This window comes from Phyllostomus discolor, chromosome 10 (genome assembly GCF_004126475.2).
Source record: "Phyllostomus discolor isolate MPI-MPIP mPhyDis1 chromosome 10, mPhyDis1.pri.v3, whole genome shotgun sequence".
Classification (NCBI taxonomy): Eukaryota; Metazoa; Chordata; class Mammalia; order Chiroptera; family Phyllostomidae; genus Phyllostomus; species Phyllostomus discolor.
Genome location: NC_040912.2, coordinates 40,153,371 through 40,175,609, shown reverse-complemented (window position 1 = coordinate 40,175,609; position 22,239 = coordinate 40,153,371). Strand labels below are relative to the sequence as shown.

General features: G+C 36.1%; 1 protein-coding gene across 4 annotated transcripts in view; it reads right to left on the bottom strand.

The window, feature by feature from the left end:
• The window catches only part of HGF (hepatocyte growth factor), a 79,577-nt gene that overhangs the window by 27,687 nt on the left and 29,651 nt on the right, over window positions 1-22,239 (bottom strand). For all 4 annotated transcript variants that reach the window (XM_036010687.1, XM_036010688.1, XM_028525711.2 and 1 more), the window contains 2 exons: window positions 3,795-3,969; window positions 578-705 (listed from right to left, as the gene is read on the bottom strand). In XM_036010687.1, the coding sequence (XP_035866580.1) occupies window positions 578-705; window positions 3,795-3,969 (303 nt within the window). The remainder of the gene's footprint in view (window positions 1-577; window positions 706-3,794; window positions 3,970-22,239) is intronic.

Below are 22,239 nucleotides of genomic sequence, written 5' to 3'. Positions count from 1 at the left end.
CATCTCCTGCTACTATCTTGCTCATTCTGTAACAGCCAAAATGATGTGCTGTTTCTTTCCTTTAAAGTTTTCAAGCTCTCTTCCACCTCATGCCATTTCCAACTACAGATTTTCTCTACCTAGAATACTCTTTATAAATAAATGGATATGGCACATGCTGCTCCCTCACTTCTTTCAGGGACTCTTTGAATGTTTCCTTAATGTGTACTATCTTTCAAAACAAAACATAAAGTAGCAAAACCCCTCTCTTCTAACCGGGACACTTTCCTCTCTAGCATTTATTAATTTACTATTCCCCACCTCTTCTTCTTCTTCTTTTCTGTTTACTAGAAATTAGTTCCATGGCATCAGAGAATTTTGTTTTGTTTCGTGGTGTATCTCCAGTGCCTAGAAGTGCATCTGGCACTGGTAAATATGCAAACAAATATGAAACAAAACCCAACTTCAGATTTGTCAACTTGTTTGCTCTTCAGCAACAGCACTACACTGAGAAGTAGTTCTGCTGTAAAATGTGAACTCTCTTTAGCCATTTCCCCAAAATTTAATCATGCCCACATTGCAAAATGTCAACTATTACCTTGTCCACTCGACACGTCACATTTTGGAATCTGGGAGCAGTAGCCAACTCGGATGTTTGGATCAGTGGTAAAACACCAGGGTGACTCAGCCCCATCTGGATTCCGGCAATAATTTTCTCTTAGGTCCCTATTGAGAAGAAGCATGTTAATATCAATTGCCCAATTCTTATCCGGATGGGATCAGCTCTATTACGTCTCTAGAACCCCAGAAGGTGCGCCTGTCTATAAGTATAGTTCTAAGTTTTAGTTTTAGGATAATTTTAAGAATTCAGAACTCAATATACACAACTAACACCGCCTCCATTAGTGAAATAAATGTTGTCAGATGTTGGTATTGTTTTTCTTTCACAGGCCTGGAGTTCCAGAAAAACATTATTCCTTCACCAAAGAGAAAGAAAACTAGTACCACTTCATTCCTCACACTTATTCTTGAGAATTGGACTCTCAATGGTTTCAAGTTTTAAAAACTGACCTGTTATTTATTATGTTTTTATAGCTCATATATAATGTATAAACAACATGCATCATTCTGCAGAAGAAAGGCTGTCATTAATAGCCATTAACTACTCTCATTTAAAATCAAAGTTTCATCTATTCAAACATTTCTCACAAAAATCATGTAGCTATATCTTCTTTGAATTCTATTCCCTCAATTTATTTAATTTGCCATACCTATGTATTTATTTTAACCTCAAAGTAGTTATTTCTTGATTTAGAAAAGTTACCAAAATCTTTATAAATATTTTTCACAAAATGAAGGCATAATAGAAACCTAACTATAGAGCTGTCAGTGTAGCATATATACATCCTTTATTTTACCAGTGATTTATTAAGTATTAAGGGTTCTCAATAAGGAAAAAGTCTACACAAATATTCCCAGTATGTAAAAGGATTTTAATGTGAACTTTAATATAAGGTTAATTTTAAATAAAATATTGATTATTTTCTTTGCTAGAAAATGCTCTCTAATTTGAAGCAAGTTTGTACTTTCTTTTCTTAGATCCATGGCTAATAATTTCACAAAAATTAATATTCAATCTATTAGAAATAATATTATTTACATTACTTATATCCTATTAAAAATACTATAATTTTATTAACACCCAAATCGACCATTAGAAACTGAGAAGTTTTTAAAAGAAGAAGTTTGGGTTTTGTTATATAATCAAAAAAATGACAGTTTATCTAGTTAAAAATGGGTCCTGACAAAAACTTTGTTATTTAAGGTTGTAATAACAGTGACTGACAATAATTAAGGCCACAATGTAGCAAGTTTTCAAAGTTATAACCCATATTCAAACTATCAGCCTTCTCATAAAATGATAGAATTAACTGGAAAGATAAAGAAAATCTTTTATTTCTTTCAAGCCACTTTATACCTATGTTTCAAAAATTTATGTCAGTAAAAAATATGTGCATGTAAATTTACATAATTTTACACAAGTTTGTAATTTTAGATGAAGAATAGCTTAGTTAAATTATTTTGAATTGTTAATCTAAGGCAAGATAATTAAACAGAGATCTAAGACTAACAAAAGTCTTGGGTTAGGTCCACTTTCAAAATCCATCTAGAAGCACCTCATTAATCTAGATTAAGCAAAACTGAGAGTCAAGGTATGCCCAAGTATTCTTCCTAAAATCTTCCCTTCACTTGATGAAAAGAACTGTTTACAATTGCTAAAAGAAATGTATCATTGTATAATTTATGTAGATTCATCACAGGCACTATAGTTGAGTTATAGTTTTAAAAACTATCATTTGTAAGGAGTCTTAGTATTGAGGCAAAGTGTCTAGTACAGAGAAAACTAATTAGCACACTATTCCCTATTAGACCACAAATATTAAATGCATCAATATCCTGGGAAAAATGTTGAGTCAGATTTTATCCATTTATAATACAACTGACTTTCGCCTTTTTGGTTTGTAAGTTTGGTTATCTTGACCAAACAACTAAATTAAGGAAGGATGGCTTAAATTCTGGTAACAAATAACTAAACTTTTGATAATTTTTATGAAATGTATAATTAAATTTTTATAATTATTCTCCTTTTCTTACAGTTGAAGCTGATTGGGTATTCACACAATACAAGACCTCGTACTTGAGCATTTCCGGTCACTAGAAGTTAACAAAGTGGGAATGGCACTGCCACTTTCTTCTTTGTCTCTCTTAACCAACCTTCATTTTCTTTGCTTTTCCTACTTCACGTTTATTCCTAAGGTGTGAAACACACAGTTCAGGAATAGCGTACTGCTGCGAAGAAAATGGTGGGAAATAAACCCAGAATGACAACTATAAATTTGTTTTTGTGAAATAATGAAAAACTCATAACAGATGAATATTTACTATCTAAGTAAATACATTAAATTAACTTAAAAAAAACTCATAAAATATCTCCCCTCTCCAGTGGATGGGCCAACTAGTGCTCATAATTCTCCATCTTGAAATGTTAAGCTCTGTTATTAAAATCCAATTACATAAAGCCAATATATGTTATTTATAGGTGCTATTTCAGCAAAACCACTATGAATGACATGTGTGTTATAAATTTTAAAAGCAATCATTTTATGTTTCCCATAACAAGGTAGACAATTTAAAAACACATGGCATTGTGGCTGTGTCTGTCCAACAAAAGTCAAGTGGTGAAAAAAAGCAGCCACGGAGAAGGCACATACAACTACATAACTGATATTCAATGGAAGTTTCTTTGGCTTGATTCACTGAAACAATTGTTTTACCACCTCATTTTTTTAAAGAAACTTTAGTAACACTAGAAAAATATTCATTTAAATATTAAAAGTAATTTTGTTTCAAGGCTGAAAAAGCATAAGTTTACCATGTCAGCTGAAATCAAGGTTTTCCCCTTCTTTCAAGAGAAAAAATATGTAATCACCCCTAAACTTAATATGAAATTTTGAAAAGGTTTCTTAAATAGACCTGCAAGAGCAAAGCTGTGATCAGAAACCTGTATATGTGCTGCCCAAAGCACGGTACATCAATCAATCATCTGATTTCCAATCACCTAGATGCTTGTTAAAATATGTATCTGATGTCCAAATATCAAAATCTCTGGGTGGATTAATCTGCCTTTTAACTCCTGATAATCCCTAGGCACACTAAAGTTTAAGGATCACAAATACAGAAATTAGTAAAAAGTAACCACCTTGCCTCATTTCCCCAGGGCTTACTGGAAATTTATATTTGCCTAATTTACTCACTTGCACTTGAAATTCTCAGGAGTTATATCATGCTGGTGAGGATACTGGGAATCCCATCGCTGACAGGGAATTCCATTCCAAATGGTATTAACGGTGCCACGGTAACCTTCTCCTTGACCTTGAATGCATTCAGTTGTTTCCATATGGACATCTGTGTCATTCATAGTACTGTGAGCTATTGGTAAAAAGAAATATAAACTACATAAAATCTTTCAACCTGTCATTTTTCTCCTGGGTGTTCATCTGCATTTGTATCATCAGGGTTTTTGTCACGTAAGTTTTTATAGTATGAGTGCAAAAAATTTCAATTTTTCATTATTTACTACAACTCAACTTAAAAACAATGAGTTGAGAAGGTGACTCGACTGTGAAATTTTTCTTCTTATAAAATAGAATATTTAGCTTGCTTTATCTTGCTTTATCTAAAAAAGTATCAACTATTAGTACTTAAATTCCAGTACCTGTCTACTCATTTATTAATATTAGATGTAAAATCTTTCTATCTATTAACACTTAAGTATCACATACATGTTTGTTTAAGTAACTTCTTTTTTCTTTTTATTTTTTTATTGTTGTTCAAATACAATTGTCTCCATTTTTCTCCCCACCCGTCCCTCACCCCAGCCATCTTTACCTCCCACCATTAGAATCCTACCCACTTTGGCTTTGTCCATGTGTCCTTTATGCATGTTCTGTGACAACCCTTTTCCCTTTTTCTTAATTTGGAAATTGAAAAACATCCATGAGTAATATAGTAACCATGTAGGAAAATTAAAAAGCACTCTGCTGTTTGGCCATTGAAAAATTAAGAAAAGGAAAATTAATGTTGGTTTAGAGAACAGAGTTATAAAAAATTTACTTTATCATTATTATTATCTCCCTTCCAATTTTCCTTTCAAACACCAAATTAGGTTGTTCTTGAAACATTCTTTAAAGTCCTTTACTTTCATATGTAACTTATATGGGCTATGTAACTTAACTCACTATAACTTATATAAGCTAAATATATCACATTTCTAAAATAAGTATAAAATTATTACTAAAATTACCTTGCTTAAATACATACAAAGTTTATAATGATACTAACCATGGTTTTTCTCTAATATTATAATATATTCTAAGCCTACATGCTTTTTTTTCCTTTTTAATCAACTTATTGCATTATAAAAGCAAATTTCTTGTTCCTAGGTGATTTTATTTCTTGCTCTTTTCTTAGTCCAACTGCAATTCTTACCATACTTTGTACAGATCATGAAAATCTCAGTTACAAAGTAAAAAAAGATAATTAAATTTTTACCACAAGCTGGACTTTCTTTTTGTCTTTAATGTTACTTACTTAACCAGAATAAAACTCAAGACATCCTAGAACAACTAAAATTCATATGACTTCTCAAAACATACATGCAAATGTTTATGGTTCATAAGAGTAAAGTCACTGTAAACTCTTCAGTTACCTTTACAATTTCAATGTTTATTCAAGATATTGCTGGATAAAACTCAAGTTGACATCCTCCAAGACAGTTTAAGATTTGAATAAATGTCTTTGATTCATCCAATCTGGAATTAGATGTATCATTTTTCCAAAGGAGGGTCAAAATTAGACATGACTTCAGAGGCTAGAGATGTCTATAAAAATGTCCTTATTAATAATGTAAAATTCTTTTAAAATGGCCTTTAATTTTTCAAAGTTTATAACTTTCTCATAAATAATTACTACCTTATGTTGCCGAATGCTTTATTTCATTAATTCCATGGAAATTACATAGAGCCTAAGTTTGGAGTTATTCTAGGTTTGTGAAAAAAAGAAGAGGATTAATTAATGACAATTCCAACCACTGGAATATGTTGTACACACAAAGTTCTACAAATTGCCTTTTTTTTTGTATGTGCCTACCTTAAAAAAAAATGTGGCTCAGAATTATCCTAAATTAAAAGGAAATTCAAATAATTCAGATGGAGATGACTGACCCATGAAGTAGTCTTTGAGAGTTGATTAGATAGACATAGATAGATGATAGATAGATAGATAGATAGATAGAGAAATATATAAAATACATATTGATTGGATAACAAAATTATTAGACTGGAGAAATGACTTGTAGTAGAGGAAGTTGGTTTAATTAACCAAGTCCTTTATCAATTTAATATTACCTACTAAATTCTTTCAAGAAATAAAAAATAAGGTGTATCTCATAGGTCCTGAAGAACTGTATATATTTCATTAAAACAAATGTCACCAAGCTACTACATTCTGGTGATTTGAGTTTCCTGTTAAGTTATTCGAGGAGACTGTGAGTGGATATCTTTAAAAGTGATAACTCTAAAACAGATACAAGTCAAGCTTATGTTGCCATATTTCATATCTAGTTCTAGAACTATGAGGTAAAAGACAAAAACAAAGATCCCCAGGAATCCACCAATTCATTAGCTTAATATTTTAAGGAGAAAGATTTTGATTCCTTCACTTCTTGGACACAAGCTCCTTAGGCAGTAGACTCGTGACCTTGGTCAGGACTCGAATCCTGACAATGGAAGAAGGTCAGAGTTAGCGCAGTCAGGTGAACACACTTCCTTTAACCTTTTCACAGACTATTGCCTGTCTTGGGTACTCAGCTCTCTTACTTTCCTACTTACTTGTGTGCATGTTGTTTTATTTGTATTACTGACCCATTTTTTCAAGGCTGAAACTATAGCTCTTATTTTCACATGGACAGTTTAAAGGAAGTCATCACTACTTTTGTTTTAATTAAAAAAAAGAAAACTAACCCTCACACATATAGACAACATGAGCAAAACCTTGGGCTTAATGGAGACCCACCTGTTACGAGGGAGTCTGTTTGGGCATTTTTAGTTTAGGAAAAAAATACTGTGCAGAAATTTTAGAAAACAGTTTATAAATAACTTTGGGAGCAAGAAGTTTTAAAAGCTAGTTTGGGGGGCTTATTTCCCTGACACTGTGAACATGTAACCAAGAAGCTCAGTCTTGTCATAGACCACCTTTAGCTAGATGTGGGCTCCACACATGCACAAGAAACCAAGAATGAGGCTGAGCCCATCAAAGATTAATGGGCTCTTCCTCTCCTTGGACAATGGTATGGATTTGCTAGATACCAACCTAAAACAATGAAACAACAAGAGACCATATATTCAGAGACGATAAGGGATTTGGCTGTTACTTGATAGAATTCTAAGTGTGGAAGCAGGTTCAGAGAGCTGTTTGCCTCTACTGCATGAAGGTAGCTGCTCATGTTTAAACTATCCCTACCTGTATGAGGGTGAGAGAGCAAAATGTTATGCCTATGATGTTAATACAAGATTAAATATAAGGTGTCATTTTTAGAGAGCAGCTGCATTCTCCAAGTAATTTTTTTATTAGCATCTTTTATAAAGTGATATTATTATATGATAGAAATGACCCCTAATCATTAAAATTTGAAAACAACACATAGAGCTTAAACACAAAAACAATTTTACTTACATGATCTTTATGAATGGAGATAATTAACAAACAAATATCACCATAGTTCATTAGGAATTAATACCAAGGAAATTCAAAGAGTAGTAATCACACAATCATCAGAGAATATTAAGAGGTATGCTAAAATGTAAAAGCTAGTAGAAGATAAATATTTTTCTAATTTGAGGGCAAAGTTTTCAAATTTTAGAAAATAAATTTATGAAAAGAAATATCTGTGTCACAAAACCCAAAGTCAAAGATAATGCTACTTACATAAGAATAATGAGGAAAATATTTCACTGCTGATTGATCCACTAAAATTTCAATGTCAAGTTCAGAGAACCTATATGTTAATTTTAACTTTGCACTTCAACTGCAGAGGTCCCCAATGAGATTTATTAAGGAATATTTCACATTTAAAAATAGCAATCATAGAATCATTATTTGAACAATTACATTGAAGACTTTTTTCCTAAAATTTGATCAGTATATTTTAAAACGTTGAAAAAAAATCTTATCTCAAGGACTCACTGAACACTTACTAAAAGACAACGTAAGTTAAAATGGTTAAATAAAAATCAAAATTTTGGATTTGATTTAAATAACTTGGATTATTTACAAATTCTATTTTGGAGATAGAAACTGAAACCTTTTGAAATTACAAAATCACAAAGAATACGAAGGAATTATGTGCATTAATAGAATATGGAACACAATAATATAACTTTTCTGTAGGTCTTGCTATAGATTAAATATTTGTGTCTCCCCCAAATTTATATGTTAAAATCCTATCTCTAATGTGATTGGATTAGGAGTGGGACTTGATAACTGATGAGGTTACAAGGACAGAACCCTCAGGAATGGGATTAGTGCCCCTATAAGAGACACCACAGAGTTCCCCAGCTACTTCCACCATATGAGGATACAGCAAGAAGATGGTCATCCGGACTTCCAGCCAAGATGGGGGCACAGGTAGACACACTATGCCTCCTCACACAACCAAAATAAGGACAACAACATTTAGAAACAGAACAGCAACCAGAGCTAACAGAAAATTGAACTGTATGGAAGTCGGACAACCAAGAAGTTAAAATAGACACATTCATCCAGACCAGTAGGAGGGACAGAGTTGGGTGGCTGGGCAGAGAGAGGTTGGGGCAAAAAAAGCAGTGGCACCTGGTGCGCAAGGCAGCAGGGGGCTGACCTGGGTGCACAGGCGGCGGCTGGCAGACCCCAGGCGCGGGATGCCAATGGGCAGACCCAATGAGGCAGCAATTGTGAAGCGGGCATGGTGCCCAAGGTGGCTGGCTGATCCGGTGGTCCCCACATTCCCATGCACATAAACCAGGCAAACCTGGGGAGAGAGACAGACCATGCAACTCAGGGTCCCAGAACGAGAAATAAAGCCTCTGAACACTGATTGAAAATACCTGTGGTGGTGTGAGGGCAGGGAGACACTCCCAACCTTACAGGAGAGTTCATTGGAGAGACCCACAGGGTCCTGGAACGTAGACACAAGCTTACCTACACAGGAATCAACACCAGAAGAACCCAGTTCGCTTGGGGAAAGCAGTGGAAGGGATTGAAATCTGACAGAGAGTGGAGCAAGTGCCATTGTCCCCTCTCAGACGCCGCCCCCACATACAGCATCACAACTCAGCAAGGTGGGTTGCCCCACCCTGGTGAACACCTAAGGCTCCACCCCTCATAGGTAACTGGCGTGACAAGACAAAAAAAAAAAAGGCCCAAATGGAAGAACAGATCAAAGCTCCAGAGCAAATAAAAACCAAGCACCAAGAGATAGCCAACCTATCAGATGCATAGTTCAAAGCATTGGTGATCAGGATGCTCACAGAATTGGTTGAATTTGCTCACAAGTAGATGAAAAAATGAAGGCTACACTAAGTGAAATGAAAGAAAATGCACAGGGAGCCACTAGAGATGGAAAGAAAACTCGGACTCAATCAATGGGGTGGACCAGAAGAAAGAAAGAAACAACCAAACAGAAAACAGTGAAGAAACAGGAATTCAAAAAAATGAGGAGAGGCTTAGGAACCTCCAGGACATCTTTAAATGTTCCAACATCTGAATTATAGGGGTACCAGAAGGAGAAGAGGAAGAGCAACAAGTGGAAAAGTTATTTGAACAAATAAGAAAGGAGAACTTCCCCAATCTGGCAAAGGAAATGGACTTCCAGGAAGTCCAGGAAGCTCAGAGAGTCCCAAAGAAGTTGGGCCCAAGAAGGAACACACCAAGGCACATCATAATTACATTGCCCAAGATTAAGATGAAGGAGAGAATTCTAGAAGCAGCAAGAGAAAAGAAGACAGTAACCTGCAAAGGAGTTCCCATCAGACTGTCAGCTGATTTCTCAAAAGAGACCTTACAGACAAGAAGGGACTGGAAAGAAGTATTCCAAGTCATGAAAGGCAAGGACCTACATCCAAGATTGTTCTGTCCAGCAAAGCTTTCATTTAGAATGGAAAGGCAGACAAAGTGCTTCTCAGATAAGGTCAAGTTAAAGGAGTTCATCAACACCAAGCCCTTATTTTATGAAATATTAAAGGGACTTATCTAAGAAAAGAAGATAAAAAACATGGATAGTAAAATGACAGCAAACTCACAATTATTAACAACCACACCTAAAACAAAACAAAAGAAACTAAGCAAACAACTAGAACAGTAACAGAACCACAGAAATGGAGATCACATGGAGGGTTAGCAACAGAGGAGTGGGAGGAGGAGAGAGGGGGAAAAGGTACAGAGAATAAGTAGCATAGATGGTAGGTAGAAAATAGGGAGAGGATAAGAATAGTACGGGAAATGTAGACGCTAAAGAACTTATGACACATGGACATGAACTAAAGGGGGGGAATGTGGGTGGGAGAGGGTGTGCAGGGTGGAGGGAGTGAAGGGGGAGAAATGAGACAACTGTAATAGCATAATCAATAAAATTAAAAAAGTGAAAAAAAAAATAAAGAACATGGTCATCTGTGAATCAGTTACGAAATTTGCCAGCAGCATCTTGATTTGGACTTCCCAGACTCCAGAACTGTGAGAAATGGTCTGTTGTTTATAAACCCCCCAATCTACTCTGTTGTAGGAATCTGACCTAAAGCAAGCCTCAATTAAAATATTAAACAATCAAAATAATATTATTTTTTATTTTAATAAGCATCAGTACTTTCAAATACATAACCTGAAACAACTTAACAGTTTTACTTATTCTTGTGTTTCAATTCAGTGGAAATATTACTTTTGATTTTAACTACAAACTGGCAGTTTCTCGATAGTATTTTACTTTGAAAGGTACCTTCTTAAGTTACAGGGTCCAGCAGAAGTACCTCCTGCTTGAGTGTGGTTGGCAGAGTAATAATATGGGTGTAATAATAGTTTTAGTTTGAACATCTCACCTAAAATGTCATATGGTGTGCTTGAGTGTGACATTGTTATGTTAAAGAATTACATGCTTATGATTTTGTAATAGAAGAGGTTGTAATAAAAAAGGGTCATTATTTGTGCCAGACCCTCTATTTACCCCATTTGATATTCAGCTGCTAGAAGTAACCCCATAAACAAGACTGCCTAATTCTGGTAGTAAGCAATGTATAAGAATAAATAACAAAGGCAAATATGTATATAAGTACAAGATAACTAAATAGTCTTCCTCAAGAAATAAGAGTTATTATATGACTCATGCAGCTGCTTAATAAATATTATTTGATGAGGACCATGATGAATGATTTGTCCATAGACCATTTAACTGTGATATACACGTTTGATCTTTGCTGCCTATATACATACATACTATTCAAACAAAATAAATTATTCCTGAACTGTAATAAAATAGACTTCTGGAGCTGTCCTACTATGTAAATATTAAAACTTGGTACAAAAACAAAACAAATGTTTTATCCCAATTAACTTCGAAAAGACCACTAACTGTTGGGAAAGCTATTCCTTCAGATTTTATGCTTTAATACTGTACCTAAATTAAAGAACAGACTTGAAGACTCTCTGGTAGCCAAGTGAAGTGCTAAATGAGCACAGAAATATCCCCAAATATCAGCTGAAGCAGATCGAGTCTAGCCGAAGCAACATGTTTTTAGAACACTATTTCCCTGCATGTGCAAATATTTTTGCAGGTTATGTCTACAAAGCTCACACTGAAAATACCGGGAACTGTTCTGAGAGTTCCTCACAAATAAAACATTTGCCAAGGGTGTCAGTAGTGACCACCCTTTGGAGCAGATGCAAAGATATTTATATGATCCTCAGTGGCCCATGAGAGAGAGAATGTTTTTCTTTGATGATTGACACAGTTTTCTGTTTGAAAATGTTTTAAGGAAAACATTTGCTATTGAAATTTTTACTGTCCTGTTAGAATAGAATCAAATACAATGGGTGCCTCTGGAAACATTAATTTCCCTTCGCTGGTGTGGGTGTGCTATGATCTGACTGCTAGTGGGGAACTTCAGGGTTTAAGAAGATTCTTTGAGAAAATGAACATTAACTGTGATTTAATTCTTGGGACAAATATCTGACCCCCTGAAAAAAAGAGACTGGTAGAACAAGATGACTAATAAATCTGATCCCTTTTCCCTGTGAAAGGCTAACCCAACCTATGAAAAGAGACGACAGTGCCTTGATGGGGGTCAGTGAATGGCAACTGGAGAATTCGAATGCACATGCTCATTATATAGAGGCACACCTACAGCTCTGTAACATTTACACGGTAGACATAAATCCCTATATTTACATTTATCCTACACTCCCCAAATTTATTTTGCCCAGTGGTGATATGTTATTACTGTTATCTTGCCTATAGAGAAAAACAAGCTGCATCACAGGCCATTTGACAAATACCTGCTTATTCCTTCTCTCCAACCCACTTCTCATTTCTAGCTATTGAAGAGCAACTGAAAAGTAAGGTTTACTTTGTGATGGTCCTTGGAGACTGAGAGCAGTGTGTAAAGCTGCTCTCCTGTCAGCAGACTTGTACTCTTTGGGGCCACAAAAGACAGGATCAGGCTCAATGTAAATTTAAAGAGCTTCTTGTTTTAAAATTGACGTGGGAAAGTAGTATACAGACCTCCAAAGTGCAAACCTCAAATTGCTTGCACGTTTGCTTTCCATGTGAACCTCCAATTCCTATCTGAAACTTTTCCCTGGACTTTATCCAAGCCTTTTCTGGTATAAAATGCTCAAGAGACAAGACTTTCATGGAAGGTCTTCAATTCTATACTCCTACTCTTTAGTAGATGACTTGGAAAAAAAGTCCAAGTTTAAGATCTTTCCCTTGAGAAAAGGTATTGATAGCATTGTTTTTCCTGAGTCAGGCTACAATAAGATTTTATTTCTATGAATCTTTCTCTGGCCTTGGAAGGATTCGTAAAATTCAGAAAAATAACCAACTTCCTTTAAGAAAGAGAACAATTTCAGTGTGTTTGTATGTAATTCCAGGAAAGTTTTTTCTCAACATACAAACACAATGAATTTTAAAAGATAGATATTCTCTTAAAAATGACATCGATGTTCACTGGTTACTGTGAGGAAGGGTTCTCTTTATTAATTACCAGAAGCAGCATACCTGTATTAGCCTGCTCAGGCTGCTATAACAACATGCCACAGGCTGGGTAGCTTAATACAACAGATATGTATCTAACTCACAATTCTGGAGGCTGGGAAGTCCAAGATCAAGGTGCCAGCAATTTGCTTCCTGGACTACAGATGGCTACCTTGTCACTGTGTCCTTAAATGGTGGAGTGAGAGAGTGAGAGTGATCTCTCTTCTTCTATTTATAAGGTCACTAATCCTCATTTAATCCCATTTAACCTCGAGGATATAAAAAGCTCTATTTCCAAATACAGACTCCATAGGGGTGAAGACTTCAATGTATGATTTTTTTGTGTGAGGGAGGGACACATTCAGTCCATAACAATACTTTTAATAGAGATCCTATATATCAAGGATCTGTCTAGGTCAGAATTCTGAAATGGGGAGTTTTTCAACAGGTATCAAGTTTCAGTTATGCAAGATGAGCAAGTTCCAGAGATCTATTGGATAACATAGTACCTACAGTTAACAATGCTGTATTGTATGCTAAAAATTAAGATGCTAGATCTCAATTTAAGTGTTCTTACCATGATAAATACATAAAAAAATGGCAGGAGGATGGCAGAATGAAACTTTTGGAGGCAATGGATATCTTTATTACATTGACTGCGGATGGTTCCATAGATATATAGATACGTTCAAACCCATCCAATTGTAACATTGACTATGTGAAGTTTTCTTCATATAGTTACATATCTAGAAGTTTAAAAACTAAAAGGAAAATAAGCCCTGGCTGGCGTAGCTCAGTGGATTGAGCGCAGGCTGTGAACCAAAGTGTCACAGGTTCAATTCCCAGTCAGGGTACATGCCTGGGTTGCAGGCCATGACCCCCAGCAACCGCACATTGATGTCTCTCTCTCTCTCTCTCTATCTCTCTCTCTCTCTCTCTCTCTCTCTCTCCCTCTCCCTCCCTTCCCTCTCTAAAAATAAATAAATAAAATCTTTAAAAAAATAAAAGGAAAATAAATATGAAGAGAAAAAAAGGTAAATCATTGAACATCTTATCTATTGTTTGGAGAAGGAAAGCCCATCAAAACAACCAGCAACAAAGGAACAAAAATTAGGCCAGGGAAGCATGAAACCTGAGGGTGAGTTGAGGAGTTGATGGGAAGAAAGTACGAAGCAAATCTTCATGGCAGACAATGTCTGACAAAAACTCAGTTTTCATGTAAAAATCAAAAGGCACAGAAGAAATTCCACAAAAAGAGAATGAAAACTATGGCTATGTAGGAAAGTCACATTCACTCATTCAACAAATTTGTGGAAATTCTGTTATGTGCAAGACAATGTGCTGAGCACTGTGGGATACAAAAAGAGACATGGATCTTGCCCTGTTGGAGCTTGCAAATTTTGAAAGATCTATTAATTAATTAATTTCAAAAATAAGTGTAAAGATTAGACTCCTTCTTAGGAGTCTAAGAAGTACATGGAAAGAAAGGCCTATGGTGCTGTAAATACATAATAAAGAATTTGACCAAATCAGGGGTGTTGAATGAAGAAATGATGACTGAGCTGAACTTTGAATTCAGGAAGGAAAAGAAAACTTTTCAAGAAAGAGGAGATAGCAAGGGTAAAGGACCTACAAAGACAATGTGCAAAATAATAAGGTATAAGAAGGAAACTATTCTGATGGAGCAGAAAGCATGGCAAGAAATGTGGTAATATATGAGGTTAGAGATATAGGTGTAGGAATAAAAGATGGTTTTGTTTCATCTTTTTCCTGAGGTCAAAAGATATCACTGGTTTTTAACTGGTGAGTGTATATGTTGTATGCTAGGGATGGAGAATGATATACTCAAATTTTTAAAATATATATTCTTTGCAGTGTAGAGAAGGAATTGGAGGGGTAAACTAATGAATATAGGTACAGATCCACACGAAAGGTCATTCAGATACTCAAGATGAAAAATAATGCTCTCTTGGATAACAGAGACAGTGATGAAATATAATGGCCAGATTTGAGTGGTACATAGAAGATAAAATTGACAGGTATTGATAGATTGAATGTGAAGAATGAAGGAAATGTCATGTCTAGGATTATTCTAGATTTTGGCATTTAAACTATGTAAATGGTGGTACAATCATAAAAACAGAGCTTAAAAAGCATACTAGCCACCTTACTGCATAAATAAAGAAAATCAGAGATAAAGATAACAAGTGATAGAAAAAAAATCCCCTACTAGGTGGTTGTTGATGGTGAGAGGTGAGGAGGAGCTAACAGACACTAATCCTAATTAGTGTACTCTAACAGGATTGCATCAACCTTAGATGCCTGATATATAGCAAAAAAAAAAAAAAGTTCACAAGGAGACACCTGGGGTCCTGAAAATTCTTTCACAGATCCAGGAGACCAAAACTATTTTCCTAACAATGCTATGACATCATTTGTCTTTACAAGCAGAATTTCCAGATGTACTTTTTGTATGATATCCCAAACTACTGAATGCAGAAGCAAATATGAGGCACTCATTTATCTTCTTGGGATTAAGTTTACATTAAAGAAACTTGAAAAACATCTGAATTTGAAAAAAGTCTGTAACAATGACATTGTTTCCCTTATTTTTCTGAAAAAGTTATTTTTTCATTCAAAATAGGTTATATTTATTAACATTCAATGGGCTTATTTTTAGTAAATTAATGCAATTTAAAAATGTGTACTTTAATTTCAACACAATAGATAAACATTCATATAACCCACATTGACAATTTAGGGTTCTCAATAATGTTGAGGACTTTAAAGATATTGTCAGCCCAGTAAGTTTGTGAACAACTGATTTAAATCATCAACCAGAGACTTCTGGCCAAGATGGAGGTGTAGGTAGACACATTGTGCCTCCTCACACAACCAAGATAGGGACAACAATAATTTAGAAACAGAATTAACAACCGGTAATAAAAAAAAATTGAACTGTATGGAAGTTGGACAACCAAGGAGTTAAAATAGACACATTCATCCAGACGGGTAGATGGGGCAGAGTGGGGCAGCTGGGCAGAGAGGGGTCCTGGCACAAAGAGTGGTAGAACCGGGTAGGTAAGGCATCCCGGGCACTCAAGACTGCAGCAGGCAGACCCTGGGCACACAGGCCAAGGCTGGCAGACCCTGGAGGCAGGGTGGCAATAGGCAGACCCAGCAAGGCCGAGATTGTGAAGGGAGGCGCTTCCCACAACCCAGGGTCCCAGCACTGTGAAATAGAGCCTCCAGGCACTGACTGAAAACACCTGTGGGGGTTGAGGTGCAGGGAGAGCCTTCCAACCTCACGGGACTATTCGTTGGAGACACCCACAGGGTTCTAGAATGTGCACGAGCCCACCCACACCGGAATTAGCACCAGAAAGGCCCAGTCTGCTTCGGGGAAGTAGCGCAAGGGACTGAAATCCGACAGAGAGTGGAGTAAGTGCCATTGTCCCCTCTCAGACCTTGCCCCCACATACAGCATCACAACCCAGCAAGGTGGGTTGCCCCACCCTGGTGAACACCTAAGGCTCCGCCCCTCATAGGTATCTGGCATGACAAGACAAAAAAAAAAAGGCCCAAATGGAAGAACAGATCAAAGCTACAAAGCAAATACAACTAAGCAACGAATCAGATGCATAGTTCAAAGCATTGGTGATCAGGATGCTCACAGAATTGGTTAAATTTGCTCACAAATTAGACGAAAAAATGAAGGCTACGCTAAGTGAAATGAAAGAAAATGCACAGGGAGCCACTAGAGATGGAAAGAAAACTCGGACTCAATCAATGGGGTGGACCAGAAGAAAGAAAGAAACAACCAAACAGAAAACAATGAAGAAACAGGAATTCAAAAAAATGAGGAGAGGCTTAGGAACCTCCAGGACATCTTTAAATGTTCCAACATCTGAATTATAGGGGTACCAGAAGGAGAAGAGGAAGAGCAACAAGTGGAAAAGTTATTTGAACAAATAAGAAAGGAGAACTTCCCCAATCTGGCAAAGGAAATGGACTTCCAGGAAGTCCAGGAAGCTCAGAGAGTCCCAAAGAAGTTGGGCCCAAGAAGGAACACACCAAGGCACATCATAATTACATTGCCCAAGATTAAGATGAAGGAGAGAATTCTAGAAGCAGCAAGAGAAAAGAAGACAGTAACCTGCAAAGGAGTTCCCATCAGACTGTCAGCTGATTTCTCAAAAGAGACCTTACAGACAAGAAGGGACTGGAAAGAAGTATTCCAAGTCATGAAAGGCAAGGACCTACATCCAAGATTGTTCTGTCCAGCAAAGCTTTCATTTAGAATGGAAAGGCAGACAAAGTGCTTCTCAGATAAGGTCAAGTTAAAGGAGTTCATGAACACCAAGCCCTTATTTTATGAAATATTAAAGGGACTTATCTAAGAAAAAGAAGATAAAAAACATGGATAGTAAAATGACAGCAAACTCACAATTATTAATAACCACACCTAAAGCAAAAACAAAAAGAAACTAAGCAAACAACTAGAACAGTAACAGAACCACAGAAATGGAGATCACATGGAGGGTTAGCAACAGGGGTGTGGGAGGAGGAGAGAGGGGCAAAGGTATGGAGAATAAGTAGGTAGGTATGGAGAATAAGATGGTAGGTAGAAAATAGGGGGAGGGCAAGAGTAGTATGGGAAATGTAGAAGCTAAAGAACTTATGACACATGAATATGAACTAAAGGAGGGGAATATGGGTGGGAGAGGGTGTGCAGGGTGGAGGGAAATGAAGGGGGCAATGGGACGACTGTAATAGCATAATCAATAAAATATATTAAAAAAAATAAAAAGATAAATCATCAATGAGAGTTTATAAGGGACAATAACCACAATAGTTTTTCAAGTGCCAGAGATTAAAGTTCAGCTCAGCAAAACACAGTCAGTCCCAACAACTAGTATTATTTCCTCCTGAAAATCAGTGAACAAACTGTGTTTCAGAATATAAAGTTATTTTAAGGGAAAACCCTAAGAAAATCAATGCATCATCTAGGCACTTTATAGGACCTCCAATCTTATATGTTGGCAACGTCTTACATTTCCAAATACGTGGAGGTCTACTAAAAGTCATATAGTCAGAATCTCCGTGGGCTGCTGCCTCTGGGCCGACAACCCCTTCTGAGGAATGTGGTGTGAAGGAAGACTGAGAAGGCCTGTCCCAGAACACCCTGGCTTGCATTCGTCAGGTGTAAGCAACATTCATCCTTCATGTTCAGCGATACACTGATTGTAATATTAGAAGGCTGGGAACAATGTGACAAGAACAAATCTGTGGTTCCTTCAGGTTTTTAACAAATAAAAGTAACTGAGAGAAATATTCAAAACCTTGGCTCAAAAAGATGTGAATATCCTAATGTCAAGGTAATGTCAGCTTTCACTTTACTAGTTCCTGCTAAAGCTCTAAAACTTCAGTTTTATCATAGGCCTTGGTCAGTTTTGTTCACTGCTATATCCCCATAATCTAAAAAAGCATTTGATATATAAGATCTACTCAGTAAGTATTTATTAAATAAATCCTATCGAAAGGGGACAAATAACCCTCTTGTGTTCTCTTTGTGCTACCTGGGACTGCTGTTATGCCCAAGGCTTTTACTATCAGCAGTACTTACTTATGACTTTGCAAGACCTTCAGACGAGACTGAACTTAGACATGCTATGAGCGCACACATCAATCACCTGCATTTTAATATAAGGAGAATTAAATGTATTATCTTTCTCCTCAAATTTATAACTCCCTCAAATATGGATCATCTACCCAATAACATAGGAAGTATTTTAAACTTTTCTTTCCCTATCTGATTTCCCACTACATCTAATTTGTCATTATCCTGGACACTCTACCTCTGTAGTATAGTTCACATCCTTCCTCACTCTGTTATTCTCACAGCTGACTGCCTCAGTTCACATTCACTTTATGTCCTACTGCGCTATTAAAATCAGATCTTATCAGACCCGCCTGCCTCCTTCCTCAGCCCTCTCCATGCCAATTACATGGAGTGTAGGATAATTCTTCCAGATCAGTGGTCTTCATATGTTGTTGTCTTTTTGGTCTTGGTTTTTCTTCTGTTACTAAAAATATTTTGAAAAATTATTCATATTTCCTCCTATGTTTTAAGTTGACTGCTGCACTTTCATAAGTTTAAATAGTTGAAAAATGTGATTTCCAGCATAACTATTGACATTTTTTAAAAAATAATGTTATTTGTAATGGATTTAGTAAACTGTAAACACCACAGTGACTTGATACCTACTCTTTCTGATTAAAAATAAACAGTATTAAGTTTTTTCTCCTTGAATCATTTTTTCCATTCCAGTTTATCCAAAGAATGCTATTCTAATATAATGTATTCTACTTTATATTGGAAAGTCTTTTATTACTTGCCCCATCATACTTTTCTAAAATATTTTTAAATATTGAATTTTTTAAAATTTCTTAGGACCACAAAATTCTAAGAGATAAATACACACATTTACTAAACACACACACAAAAACACATGTGATTGTGTATATATATGTATATATTCTGGATAGTTATATAATTATTACTAGTACATAAATCATAAGCAGCAAGCATAGTATTTTCAAAGGTATCTTTGTTTAATGTTCCTTATTTTTTATACCCTGGGATAATGTACCACATTAAAATTCAGTAAGGATGGGCACTGTGCATTTGTTCAGTAAAGTAATGTGATAAACTGGACTGACTCCTTAGGAATGCATTTGTCTCAAGAAGGCTTTGGGAAAGAATTCATATGGAAATAAAAGAGGTAGAATTGAGCCTTTTAAATTATCCATGCCTTCAAGACCTTTAGGAGAGTCACCCTGAGTTTCATGGGCACCGATTTGGAGACTGCTATTCTAGCTCACAAATCATGTAAGACCACTTCTCCCTGCTTTATTTTTCAGTGTTTCTCTTGGGAACTAAAAGGGCCACTTTGCAATCTGATTTGATCTGCCTGCCATCACTCTTATCTTTTTCATCTTCTTCCATTTTTGTTTTCATCCCATCCCTACCCATATCAACTTAATCACCGTGCCTTGAATACTGCAGTGCTGTCCCACACATCCACGCCTTTATACACCTTTCCTCACTGGCCTAATCACAGCTATTTTGTAGAACTGAAATAAGGGCTGTTTATAGATGGAAAATACCTTGCTGTATGTGTTAAATAAATGGTGGCAAATCTAATGTAGATATACACTGAAATGAGTTTAAAACCTTACCTTCAACTTTAGAGAAGATAAGTGACATAATCAACTCGTACTTTTTTTTGCAAACATATTGAAAATTCAGAATATATTCAAGTAATTGGGACTGAGAGAGAGCCAGAAAACTCACCCAAGAATCAAAAAAAGCTCGTCACTAATGATCAGAGAGATGCAAATTCAAACCACAATGAGGTATCACCTTGTACCTGCCAGAATAGCTATCACCAATAAATCAACAAACAAGTTCTGACAAGAACATAGAAAAAAGGGGACCCCAGTGCACTCTGTTGGTGGAATGCAGACCGGTGCAGCCACTGTGGAAAACAGCATGGACTTTCCTCAAAAAATTAAAAATGGAACTGTCTTTTGACGCAGTGATACTACTTCTGGGACTATATCCTAAGACTTCCAAAAGACTAATCAGAAAGAATATATGCACCCCTATGTTCACAGCAGCACTATTTATAATATCCAAGGTCTGGAAATAGCCCAAGTGCCCATGTAGATGAACTGATAAAAATGCTGTGATTTTACACAATGGAATTCTACACAGCCATAAAAATGAAAAAAACTGTTACCTTTTTGCAACAGCATGAACAGACCTGGAGAATATCATGGTAAGTGAAATAAGTCGGAGAAAGACAAATACCACATGATCTCACTCACAAGTGGAATCCAATGAACAAAATACACTAACAAAATAAAACCAGAGGCATGGACACATGGAAAAGACTGATAGATTGCAGAGGGGAAGGGGTGGGGGGGCCAGAAAAGATTTAGCCAAAGAACACATACATATATATGCAAAGCCCATGGACACAGGCAACAATGTGGTGAAGGCCTGTGTTGGGGAAGGGATGGGGATGGGGGTTTGGTGTAGTGGGAAAAGGGGAAGAAAATGGGAGATATCTGTAATAACATCAACAATACAAAATTAAAAGTAAAATAAAATATAAAAAATAATACATATAAAAAAGTAATAATATTCTGTTACAACCAATGCATGTAAATACATGTGTGGTAGACACAATGAAATTATGGCTCCCAAGGTTCGTACCCACTGGGGTACACTCTGTACATCTCCCTCCTGTTGAATGTGAGTGTGAACATTATGGGAGGGCCACTCCTGTGATAAGTTTATTAGCTTCTATTAGCTTCAAAAAAGTGAAGAGAATTTACAGATGTAATTAAACTACCTAATCAGTTGGCTTTAAGTTAATTGAAGGAAAACCAGCCTAGATAGGCCTTTCCTAATTAAACAGGCTCTTTAAAAGAGGGTGTAGGAGTCAGAGGCCAAAAGTAACAGGAAGCTATCCTGTTGGCTTTGAAGAGGTAAACTGACATACTGTGGAGAGGGTCATATGGTAGGAAACAACAGGTACTGTCTAGGAACTGAGGACATCAGCACTACAACTACAAGAAACTGAACTCTGCTAATACCCATTGTACTTGGAATGGAAGCCTGAGTTTTGGATGAGACAGTGGTGCTGGCATGCGTCTGGATTACAGCTTTGTGAGATCCTAAGGAGCGAACTCACCTAAGTCATGCCTGGACTGCTGACCAACAGAAATTGTGAGAAAATAAAAATGTATTGTTTTAAGCCACTATTTTTTTTGTAATTTGTTATGTAGCAGTAGAAAAATAACACATAACTGAACTACCACCAAATTTCTTGATTTTGCATTATAGGCTTCATTATATTTCAAAGCTAAAATATTTAAAAGGATACTCACAAAACATTATCTATTATACTTACCAGAATTCCAAAATGTCAACTTTTATTCATTTCTTAAAATTTTTCTTTACTTTTATTATTAACACAGATGTCCCCCCTTGCCCCTCTCCCCATTTGCCCATCTCCACCCAGGTCCTGTCCCCCCTTCCCTCTGGACATCAAAAGTGTGGGCTCTCTATGTAATTTTATAAACCAAAAGCTACCCTGTAATGAATTATTTCTAAAATATTTCCAAAGCTCAAAAGATTATTTTAATCTTAACTCTATGCTTGATATATAAGTTCTACCATTTTCTTGGTAGATGTATGTTTGATGTATGTTTGATGTATAAGTTCTACCATTTTCTTAGAATTAACATTCTATAAATACCACCCTCTATTGAGCAAATACATTAGAACAACTGCATGCTACTTGCATAATTGGTTAACTCTTCCTTGGACAGAAAATAAAAAAAATCTA